Source organism: Peromyscus leucopus, chromosome X (genome assembly GCF_004664715.2).
Source record: "Peromyscus leucopus breed LL Stock chromosome X, UCI_PerLeu_2.1, whole genome shotgun sequence".
Classification (NCBI taxonomy): Eukaryota; Metazoa; Chordata; class Mammalia; order Rodentia; family Cricetidae; genus Peromyscus; species Peromyscus leucopus.
This window is the reverse complement of record NC_051083.1, coordinates 4,117,590-4,140,918: the sequence shown is the minus strand read 5'-3', so window position 1 is coordinate 4,140,918 and position 23,329 is coordinate 4,117,590. Positions and strand designations below refer to the sequence as shown.

Below are 23,329 nucleotides of genomic sequence, written 5' to 3'. Positions count from 1 at the left end.
CAGCTTTGTCAGGTCATATATTTTCTGGGGAGGATTATGTCCCTTCTGTTTCTTCAGAGTCTTTCTCCCAGACAGTTCCCAGTTTGGTCTCAATTTATCCCTTCTACCCCAGGCACAGTTTCTGACACTACAGTGGCAGCTTTCCCTGCTACTGAAGGTAGGGGCTTTTTGTCCGTTTCTGTTTTTGGCGTCTGTGTGGTTTGCATACAGACTGAAAATCTAACGAGGGAGGTTTTTGCCATTTCTAAACTCCCATTGGGACAGGTGTTTTGCCTCATCAGGCCTTCACCTGGCCCAGTCTCCCAGTGGGTTGCATTTGCTTGTCTGGGTGCTCAAGGACAGAGCTTATGCCAGAGGCAATCACCCCTCAGGGCTACAGTCCCTCATCTCATCAGGAGTCAGTTGAAACAAAGCTTTTCTCAAAGAGATGCTTTCTCTGACAGAAAAGCAAGCTTTACTCCAGGATAGTTCTGTTCTGCCCTGACTGGGCTCTTTCCCCAGACAGACAGCATTCTGACTCAGCAGCACAACTGCTTCAGACACAGTTCAGCTTTACTGTTTTCCCAGAAAGGTCCTTACTCTGATAGGAAATCTTTTTCTCAGATTTCTTTTTTCAACTGTGGACCTATCAACCCGGGACTTATAGGAAAGCAGACAACTGTGCCGTTCCCCCTGGCTTTAGCTTTGTTTGTTCATTAGCAATCTTCCCCTGGGTTCTGCACCTTCCTGCCTCAGCTCTGTGCTCCAGGAAGTTTACAACTGCAGGAATCCTAGTATCCCCGAAATGCACTCCAACTCAGAGACCTGGCCAGTCGCCTTTGGTTTTTTGCTCAGAAGTGAGGATACAATGCTAACAGAGTTTGCATTGCTTCAGGGGATCTTTGTATTAGGACGATTAGGAGCACCTTTTTGCCCCACCTGCAGGGCTTCAACAGGTTTTCGACCACCCTAAGGAGGGAATGTAGGGACAGGAGATACAAAGGAAAGTCACCAAGTCTAGATTCTAATCAAGGTGCTACTTTATTTTTCTTCCACAAAGGTTTATATAGTTCTGCAGGGTGGGGGGGAGCAAGAAGCTGTCATCTGCATAAGGTGGGGCAAGCTAAAAGGATGTTTGTATAGAATGTTTAGAAGGTGAGAGGGTCAAGGGCTCTGACTCAAAATCATGTTGCTAGGCAACCTGACTGTAAGATGATCTAGTTCCCCATCTTATTGGGGGTCTGTATTTTTCCACTAACTAGAGATTCTGTCCTTGTCCCTGACATCTCCCCCTTCTTAGTAATAATCTCAGGGCCAACATAAACCAGGTTTGAATGGTCTAAAAGGAGGACTCTGAAAGAGGCTTTGCATGGAGGATTACAGAGGTCCTATCCCCCTAAAAGTTGTGAAAAGGTCTGAGAGGGAATGTCTCTCCAGACTCCAGCACCATAGGCATCCCCAGAGTGCAGGAATCAATGGACCGTGCAGTTTTTTGAGGGAGCAGAAATGGATAAGTGCAAGGCAGCTACTGCACAACTGCTATGCAACAGGGCATATAATCCAGACTCTCGGGATTTTGGGGTACCAAGGTCCCCAGCCTGTGTAGTCCCAGCTGCACTCCAATCATGCCTTAAGTGAGCCCTTTTTCCCAAACACAGATGCAGCCTCCCCCGAGTGAAGGGGTCTGTGTGGGGCATCTCTTGTCAGGGGAAATTTCAACCCTGGAGTCCTGCATATCAAAGCAGTGGTAATGAACCTGGATCTGCCTGGCTGGCAGGTCTATTTTTTGGCTTCGGATGAACCCAGTGAGCCAGGAAAGTGCCCAAAGGCAAGGACCAGGAGCAGGCCTACAAACAGGTCCTAGTAGGGAGGAAAGAAGGGTCGTTAGCCAAGGGGAGTTTGAAAACTAACTCTAGAACCACCCAAGCTCTTGTTCTCCTTTTCTTTTCTTTTTCTCTTTTTCTAGTCCTTTTCTAACCTTTACTATACTATCTCTGACTACCCCGGTGTGGTCTGTAAAGAAGCAACATTTCTCTTTGAGCACAGTGCAAATTACACCCTGTAGTAAAAAGAGGAGATCCAGGCCTCTCCTGTTCTGTAAAACTATCTCAGCTAGGGAGGAAAGGGATGACTTGAGGGCAGAAATTCCCTGTTCAAATTGGGCAATATCCTCATCTATGGACAGGTGAAGCTCAGAGTAATGTTGGTTGAACAGGACCAGAGAGGAAATTTCTGTGCCTGTTTCCGATGCTCTGACCCCCAGAAGGACTGCTAAGGTGATGGCAGTAACAGGCTCCTGTCAAGGCAAGGCAGTCATCTCAGCACAGCTTCTCTTCCTAAAGATCTAGGAATTGATCTGAGGAATAATAGGTTAGTCTAGGTGGAAGGGACCTAAGTGTCCTGAGTGGTGTCTCTGGTGCTACCCTGTTTGCTGTGCTACCTGCCAGCCACAGGATGTGTCAAGCTGGCCCAACATGGCTATGACCACTTGTGACACCAAGGCCAGCAAGTCCAACAAGCCACTGACACTTTGGATGAAAATTCAGCACTGCCCTTGGAAACATGACCCCTGCTGTCAGACTGGATTTGTGACAAGCAGTGTCCCTGCTGAGCCCAGAACATGATTGACTATGGGACTTGTATACTGTGTGAAAAGTCTCAAACACAGTTTGCTGTAAAGTTCCCACTGTCCCCCCACAGGAACTCTGAGCAGAGTGATAAAGGGCTGGTGGGGGTTGCTGTGAATGAGGACAATAGCCTGGATTGCTTGCCGGAGGGACAGCATTTGAAACAGAAGAAGTTTCCTCAGGAGAGGGGCTATCTCTCCTGGGCAGATCAGGTATATTTACAGCTCTAATCAGGCCTTCTAGCAACCATCTAGGAGCAGAGTGTATCTCTTTTATGGCACCATTAACAGGATTTACTCTTTTTGTGATGATCAGCAATGGTGTTAATGCTGAATGTTCTTCTACCTCACATCATGAGAATCAGAAGGCTGCTGGCTGCCCCCAGACTTCCCCTCCCCCTGCCAGCCCCTGTGACTCTCTCCCCATGAATGAAGGAGCCCACAGGCGCCAAGGTGGAAAGGCTCTCCCCTCCCCCATCCACGGCCCCACAAGCTCCCCTCCCCCCAGTGCCACTAAGACCGGACCTTCCACAACAGCAAGCATCCAGCCCCATCAGCACCCCAGTCCTGGGAACCACCTCCAAGGCCAGCTCCATCCCTCCCCATAAAGACAAACCAAAGCCAACATCTCCTACATTTTGAGATCCTTTACCATCATTACCCCCTCCAGACCGGCCTTACTCTGTTGGAGTAGAAACAGGATCTCAGAGATGACCCCATCCTGCACACCAGGTGACTGTCTATCCAGAGACAAACTGTCCCCTGTCCCCTCTAGCCAACCAGGGGACACATGGTTGCCTTGGCAAATCCCAAAAGCACCAGTAGCTACCCCAAGCCCTATTTCCTGGCAGGCAGGGTTTGCATTTTCAAAGGCCAAGTGTTTAACAAAGGTGCTTTGTGTTCGTTCGGCCCAAAAAGTCTCTCAGCTGCATCATTTTAGCAAGCAACAAAGTCACTAAAAGGTTCATCAGGTCCCTGACGAATCTTTGCTAATGAGGTGGTAGCCGAACCCTTTTGGGGCAGGTGTTTCCAGGTCCAGACCCCCAAGTTTTGAATCTGGGCAGGGAGGCCAGGAGGGAATTTTGCCTGTGCTGCATTTGTATCATAAGGGGGGTTGCCAAGGAGTTTCTTTAGTGTCCAAGTTTTTGAGGACGGCTGTTCAATATTTTTTTGAGCAACTTCTCAACAATTTTCTGTAAATTCTGTTTTCCAGAGGACAAAGTCACCCCCAGAAAGAGCTGCACAGGCAAGGAAATACCAATCATTAGGAGTTAACCAATGTTCGCTCTGGTTTTCCACTAAGGCCAGTGTAAAAGGAGCTGTAGGACCATACTGAGCACAGGCGGATTTCAGCTTTTCAACAAGGCAGAAATTTAATTTGTGATAAGTCTGTCCTGGCAGGGGATCCTCTGAAGACGCATCCGGCACCTCCTCCTCTTCTTCCCCCTCCCCCTCATCATTTTGATCTTCCAAATCCCCTGAGGGGCCGCTCTGGGCGGCCGCCTGGGATGAGTCCCCAGAGGTCTGGCTCCGGGTAACAGGAAATGCCAGGACAGTCTGAGGCTTATGTTTGGATTTACTAGATTTTTGAGATGGAGCCACCACTTCAAAGGCAAGATCTTTAAGTTCTTTGTCAAGAGTTTTTAATTCCTTTAAAAGCTCCACATGTTCCCTGCAAGCCTGGAGGGCCTGTCACAGTGAGCTGAGATCTGGGACAGGGGGAACTAACTCATCAAGAACGGGCCCAAAAAAATGGGAAGACGAAACATAGGGAGGGGGCACCGCCGGAGATTTTTGAGGTGGCATAAAAGGGCCCAAGGATTCCTCTTTTAAGGGGAGAATTATGCAGGGGGGGGGGGCTGTAAGGATTTGATCCTTAATTACGTCATCAACCTTCGCCGGCTTCCCAGCCTAAAAAGAGGGTGAGCCCTTTGTGGGCTCTCTCTCGGTCCCCTCTAGCGAAGCCCACGGCGGGGCCACACAGCAAGGGAAAACCGAGCAGCTGGAGCTCGCCCTGGGGAGCGGGGGCGCAGCGACTCCATGCCCCGCCCCAGTGTCAGCGGGCAGCCCGCCCCGCCCCCTCTCCAAACACACTCCCTCACAGCACCACAACACCAGCAGCCCGCCCGGCGCCCCGCCTGCGCACCTCAGCGCCGGTCCCAATGTCAAGCCTGCGCCCCCGGGGCCAGCAGCGGCTCTCGGGAACATAGGTCGGCGTCCTCGCCTCGCGCTCTCCGCAGTGGCAGGAACAACAGAGAAAAAGCAGGGATACAGCCAGCCAGCCAGACGGTCCGGATTCGCCCCGGGCTTCCGAGACCTCGACCTCCGGTGTCCCATCACCAGGTGCGCCGGAGTCCCCCTTGGTCCACCAGGCGCTGCCCCTCCTGGCTGGTCATTATGCTGCAGCGCTGCCCCTCATGGCTGGTTGCCGCCCGCAGCGACCATGCTGTCGGAGCAGTGTGCTGATTAAAAGAATCATAGCCATGGTTACCTTTTTAGAGCTTTATTGGGGGAGGGGGAGGAGAGAGAGAGACAGAGACAGAGACAGGGAGACACAAAAGGGGGGAGGGGGAGAGGGGAGCCGACGGGAGGAAGGAGCGGAGAGGAGAGGGGACAGAGAGAGAGCCCACACAGGGCTCACCCTCTTTTTAGGCTGGGAAGCCGGCGAAGGTTGATGACGTAATTAAGGATCAAATCCTTACAGTTATAGGTAAAATTATTAGCAGAGGGATAAAGATGGGCAGGAGTGGACTCCTGGGGATTGTTAGGTTTAAAAGTCGTGAGCATCCCCTCTTCCATAGAGTGCAGATCGTGAGCTGAGGGACCGACCGAAGAAGATCAAGAAAGCGCTGGGGGGGGGGGGGGAGTCTTAGGGCAGGTAGAGGGGGAGTGAAAAGCTTCTCTTAAGATTTTTTCTCCTATATTAATAAGTTCTTGTATGTCAGGGGAATATTTATAAACCCTAAGAATGTCATTAATAAGCTTCCAGTAAGAAAATGTGGTGATGGGAACTTTCTCTAGCCCAAAAGTCCTGTAGAAATCATTTAAACATTCTCTGAGACGTGCCCAACTTTTTTCATCTATGGTTCCTCCTTGGGGGAACCAAGGACATGTGTCTACAATATAATCAAAAAAGGCTTTAAGATCTTTTTTCTTTACCCTAGTTCCTCGTACGGCCTCTTTTAGGCCAGAAAGGAATACATTTTGTGACGACATTGCCTGTCCCATGCATGGCACGTCACTTTCTTACCTGCGTCATCTCCGCTCTGCTCCGGGATCGCGTCCTGAACCGGGCAATTTCAGGGCGATCCAACAACTTCACCAAGGCCTTGGTCTTCGGGGAGACAAGATTCTGAACCTTAAGAGGTGGTTTCATCCACGTTGGGCGCCAGTCGCCCCACCTGCAGGCCTTCAACGGGTTCTCGACCACCCTAAGGACGGAATGTAGGGACAGGAAATACAAAGGAAAGACACCAAGTCTAGATTCTGATCAAGGTGCCACTTTATTTTTCTTCCACAAAGGTTTATATAGTTCCGCAGGGTGGGGGGGAGCAAGAAGCTGTCCTCTGCATAAGGTGGGGCAAGCTAACAGGATGTTTGTATAGGATGTTTACAGGGTGAGAGGGTCAAGGGCTCTGACTCAATGTCCTGTTGCTAGGCAACCTGACTGTAAGATGATCTAGTTCCCGGTCTTATTGGGGGTTTCTATTTTTCCACTAACTAGAGATTCTGTCCTGGTCCCTGACACCTTTTCATTCTGAAACGCTCACTCAGACAAAACCCTTGATGCCTTAGTTCAGCTGTAACTGTGAAGCTTGGCTTTTTTGCTTTTCTCAGGTAAGGTTTCCTGCCCTTTTGGGCTCTCTGTAGCTGTTCTCCCCAAGCATTTCCCTCAGGGTACTCTGACCCACTGTCTTTTACTAGCTTGAAGACATAGAGTTTAGAAGGGGTTTTTGGAAACTTGTTTCTGCCTCCTGCATTGCAGGGAGGATGTTTAAAGCTTGAAAGAACTTAGAGAGGTTTTGCTATTGTCTTAAGAGTTTTGCCCTGTCTCGAAAAACCAAAAAAAAAAAAAAAAAAAAAAAAAGAGTTTTGTTTTCCCTTAGAGCTAATCACAGGTTGTCCCCATACTAATATCTTCAGGCGATTATAATTTTTGTCCTTCTGAGAGAGTTCTGAAAGGCTTTAGTTTTTAAATTATTTAAGAGCTTTTGAGAAAGATTAAGGCTTTTTAGAAAGATTCCCCCCCCCCAAATTTTCCAAGAAAAGCTTTATAGTTTAAGAGAAAGATTCTTTTCCCCAGGAGAAAGACCAACTTTTCCCAAAACTTCCCAACTTTAAAATTTGACTTCTTACACCCCCATTTTTGCCTCAGGGAGAAAACACTTTCTCCTGCCACTTTGACATAGCATTTCAGCTGTCCTCAGGTCAAAAGCTTCCATAGGAAACATTTTCTTCCCCATAAGTTCAGAGAAGAGCTTTTTTACTACCCATAAAGCCCAAAGATTTTTTTTCCCACCGGTTTGCATTTATAGCTCCCAAAGTGAGAAAATTGAAGAGTTTTTCTGTCTAGTTGCCTTATTTTTTCCTACACAATCTTACACTTCTAAGTTTTTCCTAAACTATATTACTACCCTATACCTTATACTTATTTTTCACAGATAAAATTTGAGAAAGGGATAGAATATAGAAAATTTTGACAGAAGAAAATTTCGCTGCAGCATCAGGCATCCTTCCAGTCCGCTTTCCTTTTCTCTCAAGGATAAAATCCCTGCCTCCCAAAAATATATATTAAAAAATATATATTTTCCATAACACCAGCATGACTTTCCACTGGCAGGGCTGACAGCACTTTCACCAAAAACTCTGCAATAAAACTATTATTTTCCTTTATCTTTAGTCCCTATTACTTTGTCTTTAGTACCTGTTCATTTGTCTTTAGTCCCCCCTTTTTTTGTTCCCCATTTTTTTCTTTAGTCCCTTTTTTTTTCTTTTTCCTTTAGTCCCTGTTCATGGTACCATTCTCTGAGGCATTTACCCACCAACCCCACAGTTCCCCTGAGTGTTCTTGAGTGTGAGCAGCAGGAAATATTAGATAGAAGGATTTATAGTGGAGAATCTTGCAGAGATAAACAGATAGAAAATTAAGGATAGCCTCGAGAGGGCCTGGAACCTATTCCAACGGACCCCAACTGTCTCTGGCCCAGGGTTTTTATAGAGACGCCAAGGGGTGGAGCAAAAGACCTCCTCCCCCAGCACAGCCAAATGCAGAGCATCTCAGACACCTGCACTCAGGCCCATGGTCCTGATCATCTTCTATTTGGACCTGCTAGGTAAAGTGATGAGGAACCCGAGAACGGGCTCCCACATTTAATTAGTGTTATCCCAAGGTATTTTATATTATTTGTGGCTATTTTAAAGAGTGATGTTTCTCTGACTTCTTCCTCAGCCCTTTTATTATTTGTGTATAGGAGGGCTACTGATTGTTTTGAGTTGATCTTTTATCTTGCCAATTTAATGAAGGAGTTTATCAGGTATAGGAGTTCTCTGGTAGAATTTTTAGGTCACTTATGTATGCTATCATATCAGCTGCAAAGAATGGAAGTTTGACTTCTTCCTTTCCAATTTGTATCCCTTTGATCTTCTTTTGTTGTCTTGTGGATCTAGCTAGAACTTCATGTACTATATTTATTAAATATGGGGAGAGTGGCCAGCCTTGTCTTCTTCCTGGTTTTAGTGGTATCACTTTGAGTGTCTCTCAGTTTAATTTGATTGTGGCTGTGGGCATGCTGTAAATTGCCTTTATTAGGTTTAGGAATGTTTCTTGTATTCCTGATCCCTCTAAGACCTTTATCATGAAGTGGTGTTGGATTTTGTCAAAGGCTTTTTAAGCATCTAATGTGATGATCATGTGTTTTTTTTTTCTTTCAGTTTGTTTATATGGTGCCTTACATTGACAGATTTTCATATGTTGAATCATCCTTGCATCCATGGGATGAAACCTACTTGGTCATGGTGGATAATTTTTTGATGTGTTTTTGGATTGGCTTTGCCAATATTTTGTTGAGTATTTTTCCATCAATGTTCATGAGGAAGATTGGTCCGCAATTCTCTTCCTTTGTTGCAACTTTGTGTGGTTTGGGTATCAGGGTAATTGTAGCAACACAAAAAGAGTTTGGTAATGTTTCTTCTGGTTTTATTGTGTGGAACAATTTGAAGAGTTTTGGAATTAGTTCTTCTTTGAATTTCTGGTAGAATTCTGCACTGAGACCATCTGGTCCTGGGCTCTTATTTTGGTTGTGAGACTTTTGATGACTGTTTCTATTTCTTTAGGGGTTATTGGTCTATTTAAATAGTTTATCTAGTCTTGATTTGGCTTTGGTATGTGGTACCTATCCATAAAATTGTCCACTTCTTCCTGGTTTTCCAATTTTGTGGAGGACAGGTTTTTGAAGTATGACCTGATGATTCTCTGGATTTCCTTGTTGTGTGTTGTTTTGTCTCTCTTTTCATTTCTGATTTTGTTAATTTGGGTGCTCTCTCTTTGCCTTTTGGTTAATTTGGTTAGGAGTTTGTCTATCTTGTTGATTTTTTTCAAAGATCCAACTCTTTGTTTCATTGATTTTTTTTGTATTGTTCTCTTGGTTTCTATTTCATTGATTTTAGCCCTCAATTTGATTTTTTTTCTGGCATCTATTTCTCTTGGGTGAGTTTGTTTCTTTTTGTTCTAGATCTTTCAGTTGTGCTGTTAAGTCAGTAATATGAGACCTTCGCCACCTTCTTTATGTGTTCTTTTAGAGCAATGAATTTCCCTCTTAGCACTGCTTTCATGGTGTTCCATAAGTTTGGGTATGATGTACTTTCATTTTCATTGATCTCTAGGAAGTCTTTAATTTCTTTCATTATTTCTTCTTTGACCAGTTGGTGTTTCAGGTGGGCATTATTCAGTTTCTATGAAATTGTAGGCTCTCTGAAATATTTGTTGTTGTTGAAGTCTAACTTTAAGCCATGGTGGTCTGTTAAGACATATGAGGATATTTCAATTTTTTTTGTATCTGTTGAGATTTGCTTTGTGACCAAGCATGTGGTCAATTTTTGAGAAAGTTCCATGGGGTGCTGAAAAGAAGGTATATTCTTTTGTGTTAGGGTGCAATATTCTGTAGATATCTATTAAGTCTCTTTGAGTCATAATATCTGTTAGTTCCCTTATTTCTCTGTTAAGTTTCTTGGCAGATCTGTCCACTGGTGAGAGTGGTGTGTTGAAGTCTCCCACTACTAGTGTACGTGTTTTATGTGTCATTTAAGCTTTAGTAATGTTTCTTTTGTGAATGTTGGTGCCCTTGTATTTGGGGCATAAATATTCAGAATTGAGACTTCATCTTGTTGGATTTTCCCTGTGATAAATATGTAGTGTCCTTCCTAATCTCTTTCAATTGATTTCAGTTTGAAGTCTATTTTACTAGATATTAGGATAGCTACACCAGCTTGCTTCTTAAATCTATTTGATTGGAATATCTTTTCCCAGCCTTTTATTCTGAGATGGTGTCTGTCTTTGAAGTTGAGGTGTGTTTCTTGTATGTAGCAAATGGATGGATCTTGTTTTCATATCCATTCTGCTAGCCAGTGTCTTTTTATAGGTGAATTGAGACCATTAATATTGATGGATATTAATGACCAGTTATTGTTAATTCCTATTATTTTTTGTTGGTAATGTTGCATGTTTCCCTTCTTTGGTGTTTGTTTTATGGGACTATCTATTACCTGTGTTTTCATGGGTGTATCTAACTTCCTTAGGTTGGATTTTTCTTTTAAGTGCTTTCTGTAGGTCTGTATTTATGGAGAGATATTGTTTAAGTCTCCTTTTATTATGGGATATTTTGTTTACTCTATGTTGATTGAGAGTTTTGTTGGATATGTAATCTGGATTGGCATCCATGGTCTCTTAGTATCTGTATGACATCTGTCCAGGACCGTCTGGCTTTTAGAGTCTCCACTGAGAAGTCAGGAGTTATTGTTATGGGTCTGCCTTTATATGTTACTTAGCCTTTTTCCTTTGCAGGTCTTAATATTTTTTCTTTATTCTGTATGTTTATTGTTTTAATTATTATGTGGTGAGGGGATTTTTTTGGGGGGGTCTAGTCTATTTGGTGTTCTGTAACCTTCTTGTATTTTTATAGGCATTTCCTTCTTTAGGTTGGGAAAGTTTTCTTCTATGATTTTGTTGATAATATTTTCTGTGCCTTTGAGTTGGTATTCTTCTCCTTCTTCTATCCCATATCACCTTATGACTGGCAAAATCCATTTGGAAGTTTGTACTACATTTGAACACTTCATCTTAGTATATAACACAGTACGTATTTCATAGACATAATACTTTAAACAGTGTCCATTGACAAGAAGACACACCATCCTTTTTCATAGTGCCTCTTTCTTGTAACAGTCTACCCTGAGCAGATAGACACCTGGGCAAAAGGATCATGGAACATGGCTTCTTTCTCATTCATATGATATGACTCAATTCCATTTTTAGTAGGATTTGGGTATTCTTGTATTTTTGCACATCAAATATTTGTACTATACATTAATGCAGAGAATTTATTTTGAAAAAATAAATTGAGAAAAAGTGGAAAGCAGCACACACTCATATGCCATGCATTCAAAAAACTTTACCTTGACAACCACATCAGAAAAAGAAAAATAAAGCCTTTTAAAAACTGAAAGGTAATGTAAAGGTTTGGGATCATCACAAAAAAAGCATTTGTAGAAGAGACAATAAATCTCACCTCCATACATGCATTTACTTGAAAAAAAAAAAGCCATGTCTCTTTTCTCTTTCTTCTGGATCCTCTAAGAGAACTTTATCTCAAAATTTCACCTTCCTGATAATATTTTGGGTTTCAAAGCAAGAAAAGCCTCATATACTTTCTACCACATTAAGAGATTTGAAGCCAGGATCAAAAAGCTTACTCTGTGTAACAAAACAGAAATATAGAACAACATGAGCTCCCAGAGGTAGACAAAACAGGTAGGTACGCTGTTTGGCCAGCACGAGTTAGTTTAGTACAGTCCTGACAACATGGTTAAATTGACCTGCTATAGCTACCAGACTCAGGTTGGCATTTCAAATTGAGGCTGAGCACAGCTGACATTGAACAGCATTAAGAACCCTCACATTCTCTTTCCCTGGGGTAGATGATTATTGCAAAATGAGGTATCCTTGGAGGATAAGAGACTGTATCTGTGGGGTAGTTTCAGATGCAAGTAATTCTTCAACTGTGTAAAACATCTAGTTTCTTGTGTCCAAGAAGCATGAAGGCATTGCATTCCCCTCTAAAGTCTCCACTGACTTTTTCCATTGGTTGCAATGATACAATTTGTAGTGCTATGGTTTCGCACCTTTGCAGTGAGACTCATGATTAAAACTTTTCACAGATATATTCACAGTAACATTACTTCACCCTCTGTCACTGTTAAGTAATTATGGGAAGAAAATGAGGAGAAACAGGTGATATTCTTTATCACATGCGAGTTCCCAGGAATCCTCTAATACCTTAATGTGTTAGTAAAGAAAACTGAATTCCACCCTCTAATGTCATCATTTTTATTGGCAATTTAACACATATTGATGGCTGCAAAATGCTCTCATATTTAAGGCTGATTTGTAAAACAGGACTGCATTAATTTAATTATAAGTGGAATGCACTTAATAATCCCTGGAAGTGACATTGACTATAGAAAATCACAAACAAGCTCAGTTTATTTTTGTTTTCTACATTAATTGCACAGTAATTACACAAACACCCAATTAATATTAGGAACTAGGCAAAGTTTATTTTTATTTTATTTTTTTTGTCTTTTTCTTTCACTAAAAGGGGATTTAATAGAGTCAGGGTTGTGTCATGTGTATGTCTCTGTGCAGAAATGAGGAATGCACAGGAACTCCATGGTGGTGTTTAAATTCCAATACTTAGGTTTTAGTTACTACAACCTATGCATAACTTCTCAATAGGATACTAATGAATGCCATTTTCTCATTAGATAGGAAGCCAAATTTTAAAGAGCCCTAAACAGGATTAAAGTGAAGAAGATGCAACGACCTTCTTTGGAAAGGAAATTCTGCAGCATAACCACCTCCTTCATAAATGCATAAGCTTCTCAACACAATCCAGATATGTATGTCAAGACTCTACACAAAGAAAAGAGACTGGAACCCAGAGAAGGTTGAAGGAAATAAAACTGGGGGTAGAATTAAATGCAATCAGTTTAGAGAAATAGACAGAAGCATAATAGACAGAAGCATCATCATAACAATAAAGTCATGTTCTTCTCACAGCAACCATACCAAATTACAACCATGTTAATTTGCCTGTATTTTCCCAGAAATTTATTTGGTAACTGCATGTAAACTAATAGCTTCCTACAAAACAGATCTTGAATCTGAATTGCATGGTTGGTTTATGCATGATCCCATCTAGTCTGACCCTTCTGTATTAATTCCACACCTGCACAAGGCACATTGGAATCACTGAGACTAGGTAAGGAATCTAATTGGGCAGAGAAAAAATATCTTCTTTAACCATGCTTTCACCACAAGATTCTATAAGAAAGATTTTTAATTTAAGATCAAGGGAATATAAGTCTGGCACAATTTGACTGTCTGTGTTGTCCTGAAACAGACACATTTCCATTCATGGACATAAAGCAGAGACACACTCTGAGAGCATGACAAATGTATGCTCTACTAGGCTTAAATTAAATGCTGCCTCTTTGGTCCTAATAAACTGGGATCTCCACCTTGGTCAAACTGCAGTTAGAAGACATTCCTAAGACAGGGTAACATTCCTCATACATCCTTCCTTTTTTTTTTCCTTTAAGTTTCTCTTTATTGATGGCTCCAAATATTACTGCACTGAGGAAAGGAAAAATGTCATCTGAACTAGTTTGTGGTACTTTGGAAATGGAAAGTACTGTGTACTTTCTTTGAAATTTTAATTAAAAGGAATAATATGCCTCCATGCCTACACATAAATAAGTTTGCACATGATTAAAATCAGACACATTATAAAGCAGATATGCAGTGAGCAGAGTCTTTTATTATTCAAGTCCATACTTCAGCATAGAGGCCCACCAGTTCCTTGCACCTTAGTAATCAACTGTTCCACTTAATTGACACAATTAAGAGAAGAGCTGGTATGGTTGACATAGCTTGTTCCATAATGACACTTTTTCTTTTTCTTTTTTTTTTTTTTTTTTTTTTTTGGTTTTTCGAGACAGGGTTTCTCTGTGTAGCTTTGCGCCTTTCCTGGGACTCACTTGGTAGTCCAGGCTGGCCTCGAACTCACAGAGATCCACCTGGCTCTGCCTCCTGAGTGCTGGGATTAAAGGCGTGCTCCGCTGCTGCTGCTGCTGCTGCTGCTGCTGCTGCCGCTGCTGCCGCTGCTGCCGCCGCCGCCGCCGCCGCCATCACCACCACCACCACCGCCCGGCGACACTTTTTCTTAACATGTGACAAATCATTTGTTATATAGAACCAATGTTTTCTAAGGACAGAACTAACACCCTTCACACTGTGACAAAGAGCTACCACACAGAAATACAAACACACACACACACACACACCACAAATATGTTTACACACAACATTAATTAAACAGAAGCCTCATGCACTATTCTATTCTGTTGAATTATTGTACTTAAGGAGCCCATAGCTTTCCTGCATAGATGTGATCTGGAGTAACTGTTCTATCATGAAAAATAGAACAGATATTCCTAATTTTCTGAGAAACCGCCATATTGATTTCCACAGTGGTTGTACAAGCTTGCATTTCCACCAACAGTGGAGGAGGAAGAGATTTTGAAGAGATGGAATGAATAGATGAAAAGAAATGTGATGTAATGTCTTTTAATTAACATTTTATGGAAATAAATTTTAAATAAAGAGAGGGGCTAGAGAGATGGCTCAGCAATTAAAAGCACTGGCTGCTATTACAGAGGATCCAGGTTTTATTTCTAGAACACATATGGTACATTATTATTTTCTGTAATTCTACTTCCAGGCATCTCCTGCCTTTTTCTGGTTTCTATAAGTACTGTGCACAGACACATGCATGGAAAACACTGATATAATTTAATTTTTTAAAAGTTAGAAAAGGGGGTCTTGTGGTGGTGGCATGTGCCATTAATCTTAGCACTCGAAAGGCAAAGGCAGGAGGATCTCTCTGAGTTTGAGGCCAACTGGTCTATAGAGAGACCAGGCCAGTCTGTGCTATAGAGTGAGTTACAGGAAAGTCTCCAATGCTACACAGAGAAACCCTGTCTCAAAAAAAATTTTGAAAAAAGGAAGAATGGAATTTTCTACAGTGATGTTATAGCCTTGAGACAAACAGCACCCAGGGCTACTTAAAACGACATCCCTATGGTTTGCACAGAAAGAGCTGTGGCCTTCCACTGAGCCAGCCCTTTCAGAGGCAAAATCAGCTTCATTCTGAGGTTAATATAGTTCATCATAACCATTCTTCTGAAAGCAGTGTATACAGTGCTATGAAGTGATTTTCCTTGATGTTTTCTGTATTTAGTCCATCCTTGAATCCCTATTAACAGAACCAACAGAAATGGACTCAGCAGGTTTTATTCATATATTTGTACATACATATTCTCACATGCTTAACAAGGAAGAAATTGGAAGTGAAAAATTTGGGAAAAGACGGAGAGAACACAAGGAAGGGAGAGATTGATTAAATACATATTAATTAAAATCTATGAAAATAAATTTTAAATAAAAAAGTGGCCTTGAGAGATAGCTTAACAGTTAAAAGCAGCACCATGTGTTTTTAAATAGGACACAAGTTACATTAAAGCTAACCATCTCCGGTAACTCTCGTCTAGCCTTGCAAGTACTCAACACAGACTCCTGGAGACAAACAGCCATATACATAATATAAAATAAAGCTTAAAAATGAAATTACCTGCAATGATGTCACAGCCCTTAGACAGACAGTAGGCAGGGCTAGTTAAGATGAAGATGATCTCTTTCCCATCCTGCATGCTTGTAACACATTCTATGAAATAAACTTTCTACATAGAAAGATTTATTCTACCAGTCCTGATAATGTTGAGAATCTTGAATAATGCAATTTTTTTCACCCCCTTATGGAAGAAGATGTCCTGGCTAACAATGCTGCTCATAAATGCATTCTTCCTAGCTCCATTATTCTCTAAATATTCAACTTTCCATGAAGACTACACTTTACTATTATTTAATTTGCCAACAATATGCTCTGAATTTTAGGAGATAAACTCCTTAAGCAAGGGAGTCATCATCTAGCCTTCTGATGGGAGAAAGGCTTATTATCTTGTTTGTGATCTAGTTACTGCTTCTCATTGCTGGTTTTCTGAAGTCCCTGTGACAACTTGGTAAAAAATACCTTCAGTTCACCTGGTGTTAGTGTTAAGACACACAACAAACACTCTCTTTGTGTGTCTTTATATATCTCTTTAGTTGTTAATATTCTGTTGTGTCCAGCAGAAAGAAGGAAAATTGCCTATGGAGATCGGAAGAGAAAGGGGTCTGCTTTGTAGCCAGGGGCAAGTGCTATTGATATGCGCATGTATGTTGATCTAGAAAAAGTCTTTGGGGAGGAAAGGAGGGACGGGAACCTTTGTGCTGTGTTTTTAAGCACTTTGTGACCCTATGGGAGGTGCTCTTGTCACTCACGTCTCACTATCCAATCAGGTCCTCCAGGTGACCTGCCAGTCAAAAGTGGTGCAGGGTTCTTCCGGTGACCACTGGCTTCAGTCTTATCTTTGAAGAGGAGCTGGCACCGTCTGCTTTTTGTGGTGTGCTGTGAGTGCTGCTGCAGGGAGCTGAGCAGAGAGCATGGCTGAGCTGGGAAACCATGACATGGTAAGTGAGGGGCTTATGTCTCCAGTGAGGATCATGTAGAAGGTGTAGGATCCGGTGAGGTGGATCCTCCCTGGATCTGGGTAGGAACCTGCCTGCTGAATCGATTTCTTCTGAGGTCCCATGTGGTACTTAAAACTTCCTGGACCCAGGGGCAGGCCTCTGAATAACTTTGCTCTTTGAGCTGAATCTGCTCACAGACTTGGAAGTAGGGAGCTCGGCTTAAAAACAACTTTGAAGCCGGGCAGTGCATGCCTTTAATCCTTGTACTCATGAGTCAGATCCAGGTGGATCTCTGTGAATTTCAGGCCAGCCTGGTCTACAGAGTGAGATCTAAGAGAAACCCTGTCTCAAAACCAAAACAAAACAAAACAAAAATCTTTGAACTTCAACATGCTTTTTGTGCACCCATGATAAGCAGGTTGCCAAACTTGAAAAGTACATTCCAATACCATACAGAGTTTCAGTATTTTTCATTTAATGTTTACATGCAAGATTCATTAAGAATTAATTTTGTGGGGGGTTGTTTAAGGCATCTCATGCACTGGGTAGCACTCCACTATGAACGTGTGATGTAGATGAGTAGAATTGATGATTTAAAATTTTTACTTAATGCTTAAGAGATAGTAAGTCTCAGAAAATAATTTTTAGCTGAGGGAGGGCTGCCTCTAATACACCATAAAGATAAGTATATTCTTGCCAGGCCTGTTAGAGATTAGGACAATAGGATTCACATTTGTTCATCAGGATTGCACAGACATTTGTCTCCAAACCATTATAAAGGAGTCACTGTTGATTTGCAAGAAGCAATATGGCCCAAACTTTCAAAGAATGAGATTCTAACAAGCTGATTATTGAGGCATTACAGGCTCATATCCAACCTTAAGGCCTGGTATGCCGTAAAGTTTCAGTTTTTTTTGTTTTTGTTTGTTTGTTTGTTTTTTTGAGAAAAGCCTAGTTCTGCTAGATGAGCAATATGACACCAGGTAACAATTATTTGAAAAGAAAAACACTGTTGTGTTAAGGACTGGCCTCATCAAGCAAGGCTTTCATTTAGGCCCTCAGTCAGGGAGGAGGAACATTCTTTGGAGAGTTAGTAGTAGCCTGGGGTCTAGGCCTTTGAGAACTTTCCATGAGGGCCTGGTGTATTGACAATATAACAGAGCTCCTTCCCTGAAATCAGGGATATGTTTTGGTGAGCTGGTAATGGTATAGAGCCAGGGTTTTTATGGTGGGGTTCCTTCAGATCCCACATGGAGCTATGGTTATCATCCCAAGACCACTGGTGGGCTTCCTCAGTAATGTTCTTGAGAAGCCCTGTGTTCCACTATATGATATTTTTGATATTTTTGATATGAATAATTGTTTGATTAGCCTCCTTTTGAGTCCTATTGTGTGATAGTTTCTCCTGCCTTCATAGAAGTCATTCCCTTCCATTTCCCCCTTGGAAGTAGTATACAAGATGCTATTCTTAAGACACTTATATAATATGCAGCAAAGCTTGTGTAAGACATCACCAACCCAGCTTTTATCTTTTCTACCTTCTGCTTTTCCTATAATTCTCATTCTTTGTCACATTTACCCCAGTACAATGTTACTCAAGAATGACCTGATGTTTTCAGGTCACTGGTATATTTAAGAAACAATTCTGGGAATATTTTTGCTGTGTAACTCACCCATCTGCCCAAATGTCTAGACCTACAAGTTGCATGTCTCTATTTAAATTGTTCAAAGTGCAACCTGGAGCATGAAGCTAAAAACAAGGATGACAGCATATGTTGAATACATACTATGTCCAGGCTGTCTCCTCTTTGAGCATTTGCCAGAGATGGATGCATACTCTTTTTATAGCTATTTTTCTTTATTAAAATTCTAAGTGTGATTTCTCTTTGGAAAGTCATATTAATTCTAGCATAGCTACATTTCTGTCCTGTTAGAAAAATGTTTCTGAGACTAGCTGTCTTATGCTGACTCTGGTGTCCTTGATGCAATTCTCTTGCTCTCCATGCCAATGACCTCACTGTTCTCTATACTATACCTTCAAACTTCTTAAATGATTGTAACACCTCAGAGTTTTAAAATTATCAATTTGAGTGCTATAGTGAACTATTCCATATAGTCACCAGAAAAGGTTTTGCATGTGGAGCAAATAGCAGAATTTGTTTACTGGGCTCATTGAATGGGGCAGCAGGGAAGGCAATCAGCTGCTAGGGTCACTATTATAAAAAAAATGTCCTGATTATGGTAGTAGGAGTTGTTTTGTAATTTCCCATCATGTTTATGTCACATGAATGATCACACATCAGATTGTGATTGTAGATTTGGGGAAGATTGTCTTGAGCCAATGAATATTGAATTTGCAGTTATACAGTTCTCTAATGCATATATGTTCAATCATGCTTGACTCAGTTATATTAGTTCAGAAGTTTGAAAAACAGGCCATTGATTGTAACTCAGTGTGTCAAGTTATAGATCTCAGAAGCCAACATGTGCATATGGGCAAGATCCTTCTATCACATATTAAGGATATTCCCTCTACTAGGGAATGGCCTATTCTATTTAAATATCAATATAGATTTTTTAATTTTAAAATACATTATTTATATCATTTTAAAGATCACTTATTTGTATCATTTTTAATACTTTCTTTTAGTACATTACTGCTCTTATCTCTGTTTCTGTTCTCCAGTGTCTCTAGGTAATCAAATAGTTTTATTCCTTTTCTCTCTAAGTAATGTTGGTTATAGATTTCTGTATAGAGCAATGTCTCCTTTCGTTTAGGCTTGCCTCATTCTATGTAATTGAGAATTAAATTGAACAACTAATTCTTCCTCTGCTGCCCAGTGCTGGGAAAAAAGTCCTGCAACTCCTTCCATTCTGAGCCTTGACTACTCAGTGAGAAGGAAATATAAATTAGTTAAAGAGTGGCCTCCAATCTCTCTGGATTTTAGTGGAGCATTATAAATGAAGGGAGACCTATGCAAGAACTGAGTTCATTGACCAACTTTGAAGCTGGTGAAGTCACTGTGCAGAAAGGGAGAGGCAGGTTGGGGGTTAAGAGTTTCCTCCTTCAACAGCAGTTGAGAATAACAATGTGGAATTAGGTGATCAATTTTAGATTTTCAAAAATGTCCAGATTGGCCATTTCTTGGGTTCCACAGACAAGAGCAATCAAGAACCTCGATAAAGGACTGACCTTATCTTGTAAACAAATTGCTATAGTTACAGTTGTTCAAATAATATAGATGTTCGTAAAATGTGTTAACCATGCCTAATGAGACTGTTAATTTTCAGGTTTTAGATATACACCCAGAGATTAAAGGTTTCAGTAATCTTTTTCTTTATTTTATAATTTAATTTAATTTTACAAAGCAGCCATGGATCTCCCTGTCCTCCCTCTGCCCATTCCTCCCTGCCCTCCCCCCAACCCACCACCCTCCCATCTCCACCAGTGTAAGTACTCCCCTGGGGATTCAGCTCAGCCTGGTAGCTTCAGCCAAGGCAGATCCAGTCCCCTCCTCCCTTCACCCAGGCTGAGCAAGGTTTCCCAGCATAGGTCCCAGGCTCTAAAAAGCCAGCTCATGCACTAAGGAAAGGTCCCACTGCCTGGGGGCCTCCAAAACAATTCAAGCTAATCAACTGTCTAACTTATCCAGAGGGCCCAGTCCAGCTGGGGGTTCTTCAGCTATTGGTTCATAGTTCATATGTTTCCACTAGTTTGGCTATTTTTCCCTGTGCTTTTTCCAATCATGGTCACAATCTCGCTCATACAATCGCTCATCTTTCTTGCCTATTGGACTCCCATAGCTTCAAGAGGGCCTTGGCCGTGGATCTCTGCATCCACTTCCATCAGTCATTGGATGAGAGTTCTACCACAAAAGTTAGGGTGTTTGGCCATCTGATCACCAGAGGAGGTCAGTACGGGCTTTCATTGCAAATAGTCTATTATGGAGGTATCTTTGTGGATTTCAGGGGACCTCTCTAGCATTTTGCTTCTTCCTTTTCCCATGGGGTTTTCATTTATCATGGCCTTTCTTTTCTCCCTCTCTGTTCTTGATCCATCTGGGATCTTGCACTCCTCTAAGCTCTCTTTTTCCCAACACTTGCCTTTCATTACCCACCCCCCCATGTCCAGTTTGCTCATGTAGATCTATCTCATCCATTTCTCTGTTGTTGGGTGATCCCTGCATCTTTCTTAGGGTCCTCTTTACTAGGTAGCCTTCCTGGAGTTGTGAGTAGCAGTGTAGTCATTCTTTGTTTTACATCTAGTATCCACCTATGAGTGAGTACGTACCATGTTTGTCTTTCTGGGTCTGGGTTACCTCACTCAGAAAGATTTTTTCCCTAGATTCATCCATTTGCCTGTAAACCTCATGATGTCATTGCTTTTCTCTGCTGAGTAGTACTCCATTGTATGTATGTACCACATTTTATTTATCCATTCTTCAGTTGAAGGGCATCTAGGTTGTTTTCATATTCTGGCTGTTACAAACAATGCTGCTATGAACATAGCTGAGCATGTGCCCTTGTGGTATAATTGAGCATTCTTTGGGTATATGTCCAAGAGTGGTATAGCTGGGTCTTAGGGGAGATTGATCCCCAATTTTGTAAGAAAGTACCATTGATTTCCAAAGCAGGCTGTACATGCTTGCATTCCCACCAACAGTGTAGGAGTGCTCTCCTTGCTCCACATCCTCTCCAGCATAAACTGTCTTCAGTGCTTTTGATCTTAGCCATTCTGATGGGTGTAAGGTGGTATCTCAGAGTTGTTTTGATTTGCATTTCCCTGATGACTAGGAATGTAGAACAATTCCTTAAATGTCTTTCAGCCATTTTAGCTTCCTTTTTTGGGAATTCTCTGTTTAGCTCTATGGCCCATTTCTTAATTGGACTGTTGGGCATTTTGATGTCTAATTTCTTGAGTTCTTTACGTATTCTGGATATCAGCCCTCTGCCTGATGTGAGGTTGGTGAAGACCTTTTCCCATTCTGTAGGCTGTCACTTTGTATTGTTGACTGTGTCCTTTACTCTAAAAAAGCTTCTCAGTTTCAAGAGGCTGTAGCCGGAGATTTTTTGGTCTGGTTGGGCTCACAGTTAGGGCAAATCTCTCTCACCTGCCAGTCCCACAGCTGCTCAGAACCAACCAAGTAAACACACAGAGACTTATATTGCTTACAAACTGTATGGCCGTGGCAGGCTTCTTGTTAACTGTTTTTCTTAAATCAACCCATTTCTATTAATCTATAAGTTGCCACATGGCTTGTGGCTTACAGATATCTTTACATGTTGCTTGTCATGGTGACAGCTGGCAGCTTCTCTCTGTCTCAGCCTTTCACTTTCCAGAGTTCTCTTTTCTCATTGTCTCATCTATACTTTTCTGCCTGACTACTGGCCAATCAGTGTTTTATTTATTAACCAATCAGAGTAACACATTTGACATACAGAACATCTCACAGCAAGAGGCCCCACTGATTAATTGTTTCTCTTAGTGTCTGTGCTACTGGTGTTATATTTAGGGAGTGATCTCCAGTGCCAATGTGTTCAAGAATGCTTCCTACTTTCTCTTCTATCAGGTTCAGAGTAACTGGATTTATGTTGAGGTCTTTGATCCACTTGGACTTAAGTTTTGTGCACGATGACAAATATGGATCTACTTACAGCCTTGTACATGTTGACATCCAGTTATGCCAGCACCATTTGTTGAAGATGCTTTCTTTTTTCCATTGTACACTTTTGGCTTCTTTGTCAAAAATTGTATGTTCATAGGTATGCAGGTTAATGTCGGGGTCTTCAATTTGATTCCATTGGTCCACGTATTAGTTTTTATGACAGTACCAAGCTGTTTTTATTACTTTAGCTTTACAGTAAAGCTTGAAGTCAGGGATCGTGATGCCTCAAGAGGTTGTTTTGTTGTACAGGATTCTTTTGGCTTTCCTTTTTTTGTTGTTGTTGTTTTTTTTTTTGTTTTGCCATATGAATTTGAGTATTGTTCTTTCCAGGTCTGTGAAGAATTGTGTTGGTATTTTGATGGGGATTGCATTGAATCTGTAGGTTGCTTTTGGTAAGATTGCCACTTTTAGTATGTTAGTCCTGCCTATCTATGAGCATGGGAGGTCTTTCCATTTTCTGACATCTTCTTCAATTTCTTTTTTCAGAGACTTAACGTTCTTGTCATACACTTCCTTCACTTGCTTAGTCAGAGTTACCCCAAGGTATTTTATATTATTTGTGGCTATTGGAAAGGGTGATGTATCTCTGATTTCCTTCTCAGCCTGTTTGTCAATTGTGTATTGGAGGGCTACTGATTTTTTTGAGTTGATCTTCTATCCTGCTATGTTGCTGAAGGTGTTTATAAGCTATATGAGCTCCTTTGTCGAATTATTGGGGTCATTCAAGTATATACTATCATGTCATCTGCAAATAGTGAAATCTTGACTTCTTCCTTTCCAATTTGTATCCCCTTAATGTCCTTATGCTGTCTTATTGCTCAGGCTAGAAATTCAAGTACTATATTGAATAAATACGGGAAGAGAGGACAGCCTTGTCTTGTTCCTGATTTTAGTGGAATCACTTTGAGTTTCTCTCCATTTAATATGATGTTGGCTGTAGGCTTGCTGAAAATTGCCTTTATTATATTTAGGCATGTTCCATGTATTCCTGATCTCTCCAAGACCTTTATCATGAAGGGGTGTTGGATTATGTCAAATGCCTTTTCAGCATCTAGTGAGATGATCATGTGTTGTTTTTTTCTTTCCTTTCAGTTTGTTTATAGGGTGTATTACATTGACAGACTTTTGTATGTTGAACCACCATTGCATCCCTGG

General features: G+C 41.6%; 1 protein-coding gene across 6 annotated transcripts in view; it reads left to right on the top strand.

Annotated features, from left to right (window-relative positions):
* The first annotated feature begins 4,861 nt into the window (after nt 1-4,861).
* Nucleotides 4,862-23,329, top strand: part of LOC114700701 (zinc finger protein 431-like) — a 66,557-nt gene continuing 48,089 nt past the window's right edge. For 3 of the 6 annotated variants that reach the window (XM_037199163.1, XM_037199165.1, XM_037199164.1), the window contains exon 1: nt 14,879-16,508. In XM_037199163.1, coding sequence (XP_037055058.1) covers nt 16,482-16,508 — 27 coding nt within the window. In that variant the 5' untranslated portion in view covers nt 14,879-16,481. Of the gene's footprint in view, nt 4,949-5,480; nt 6,101-14,878; nt 16,509-23,329 lie in introns of those variants that run through there. The other 3 variants (XM_037199162.1, XM_037199161.1, XM_037199160.1) reach the window with 3 other exon arrangements.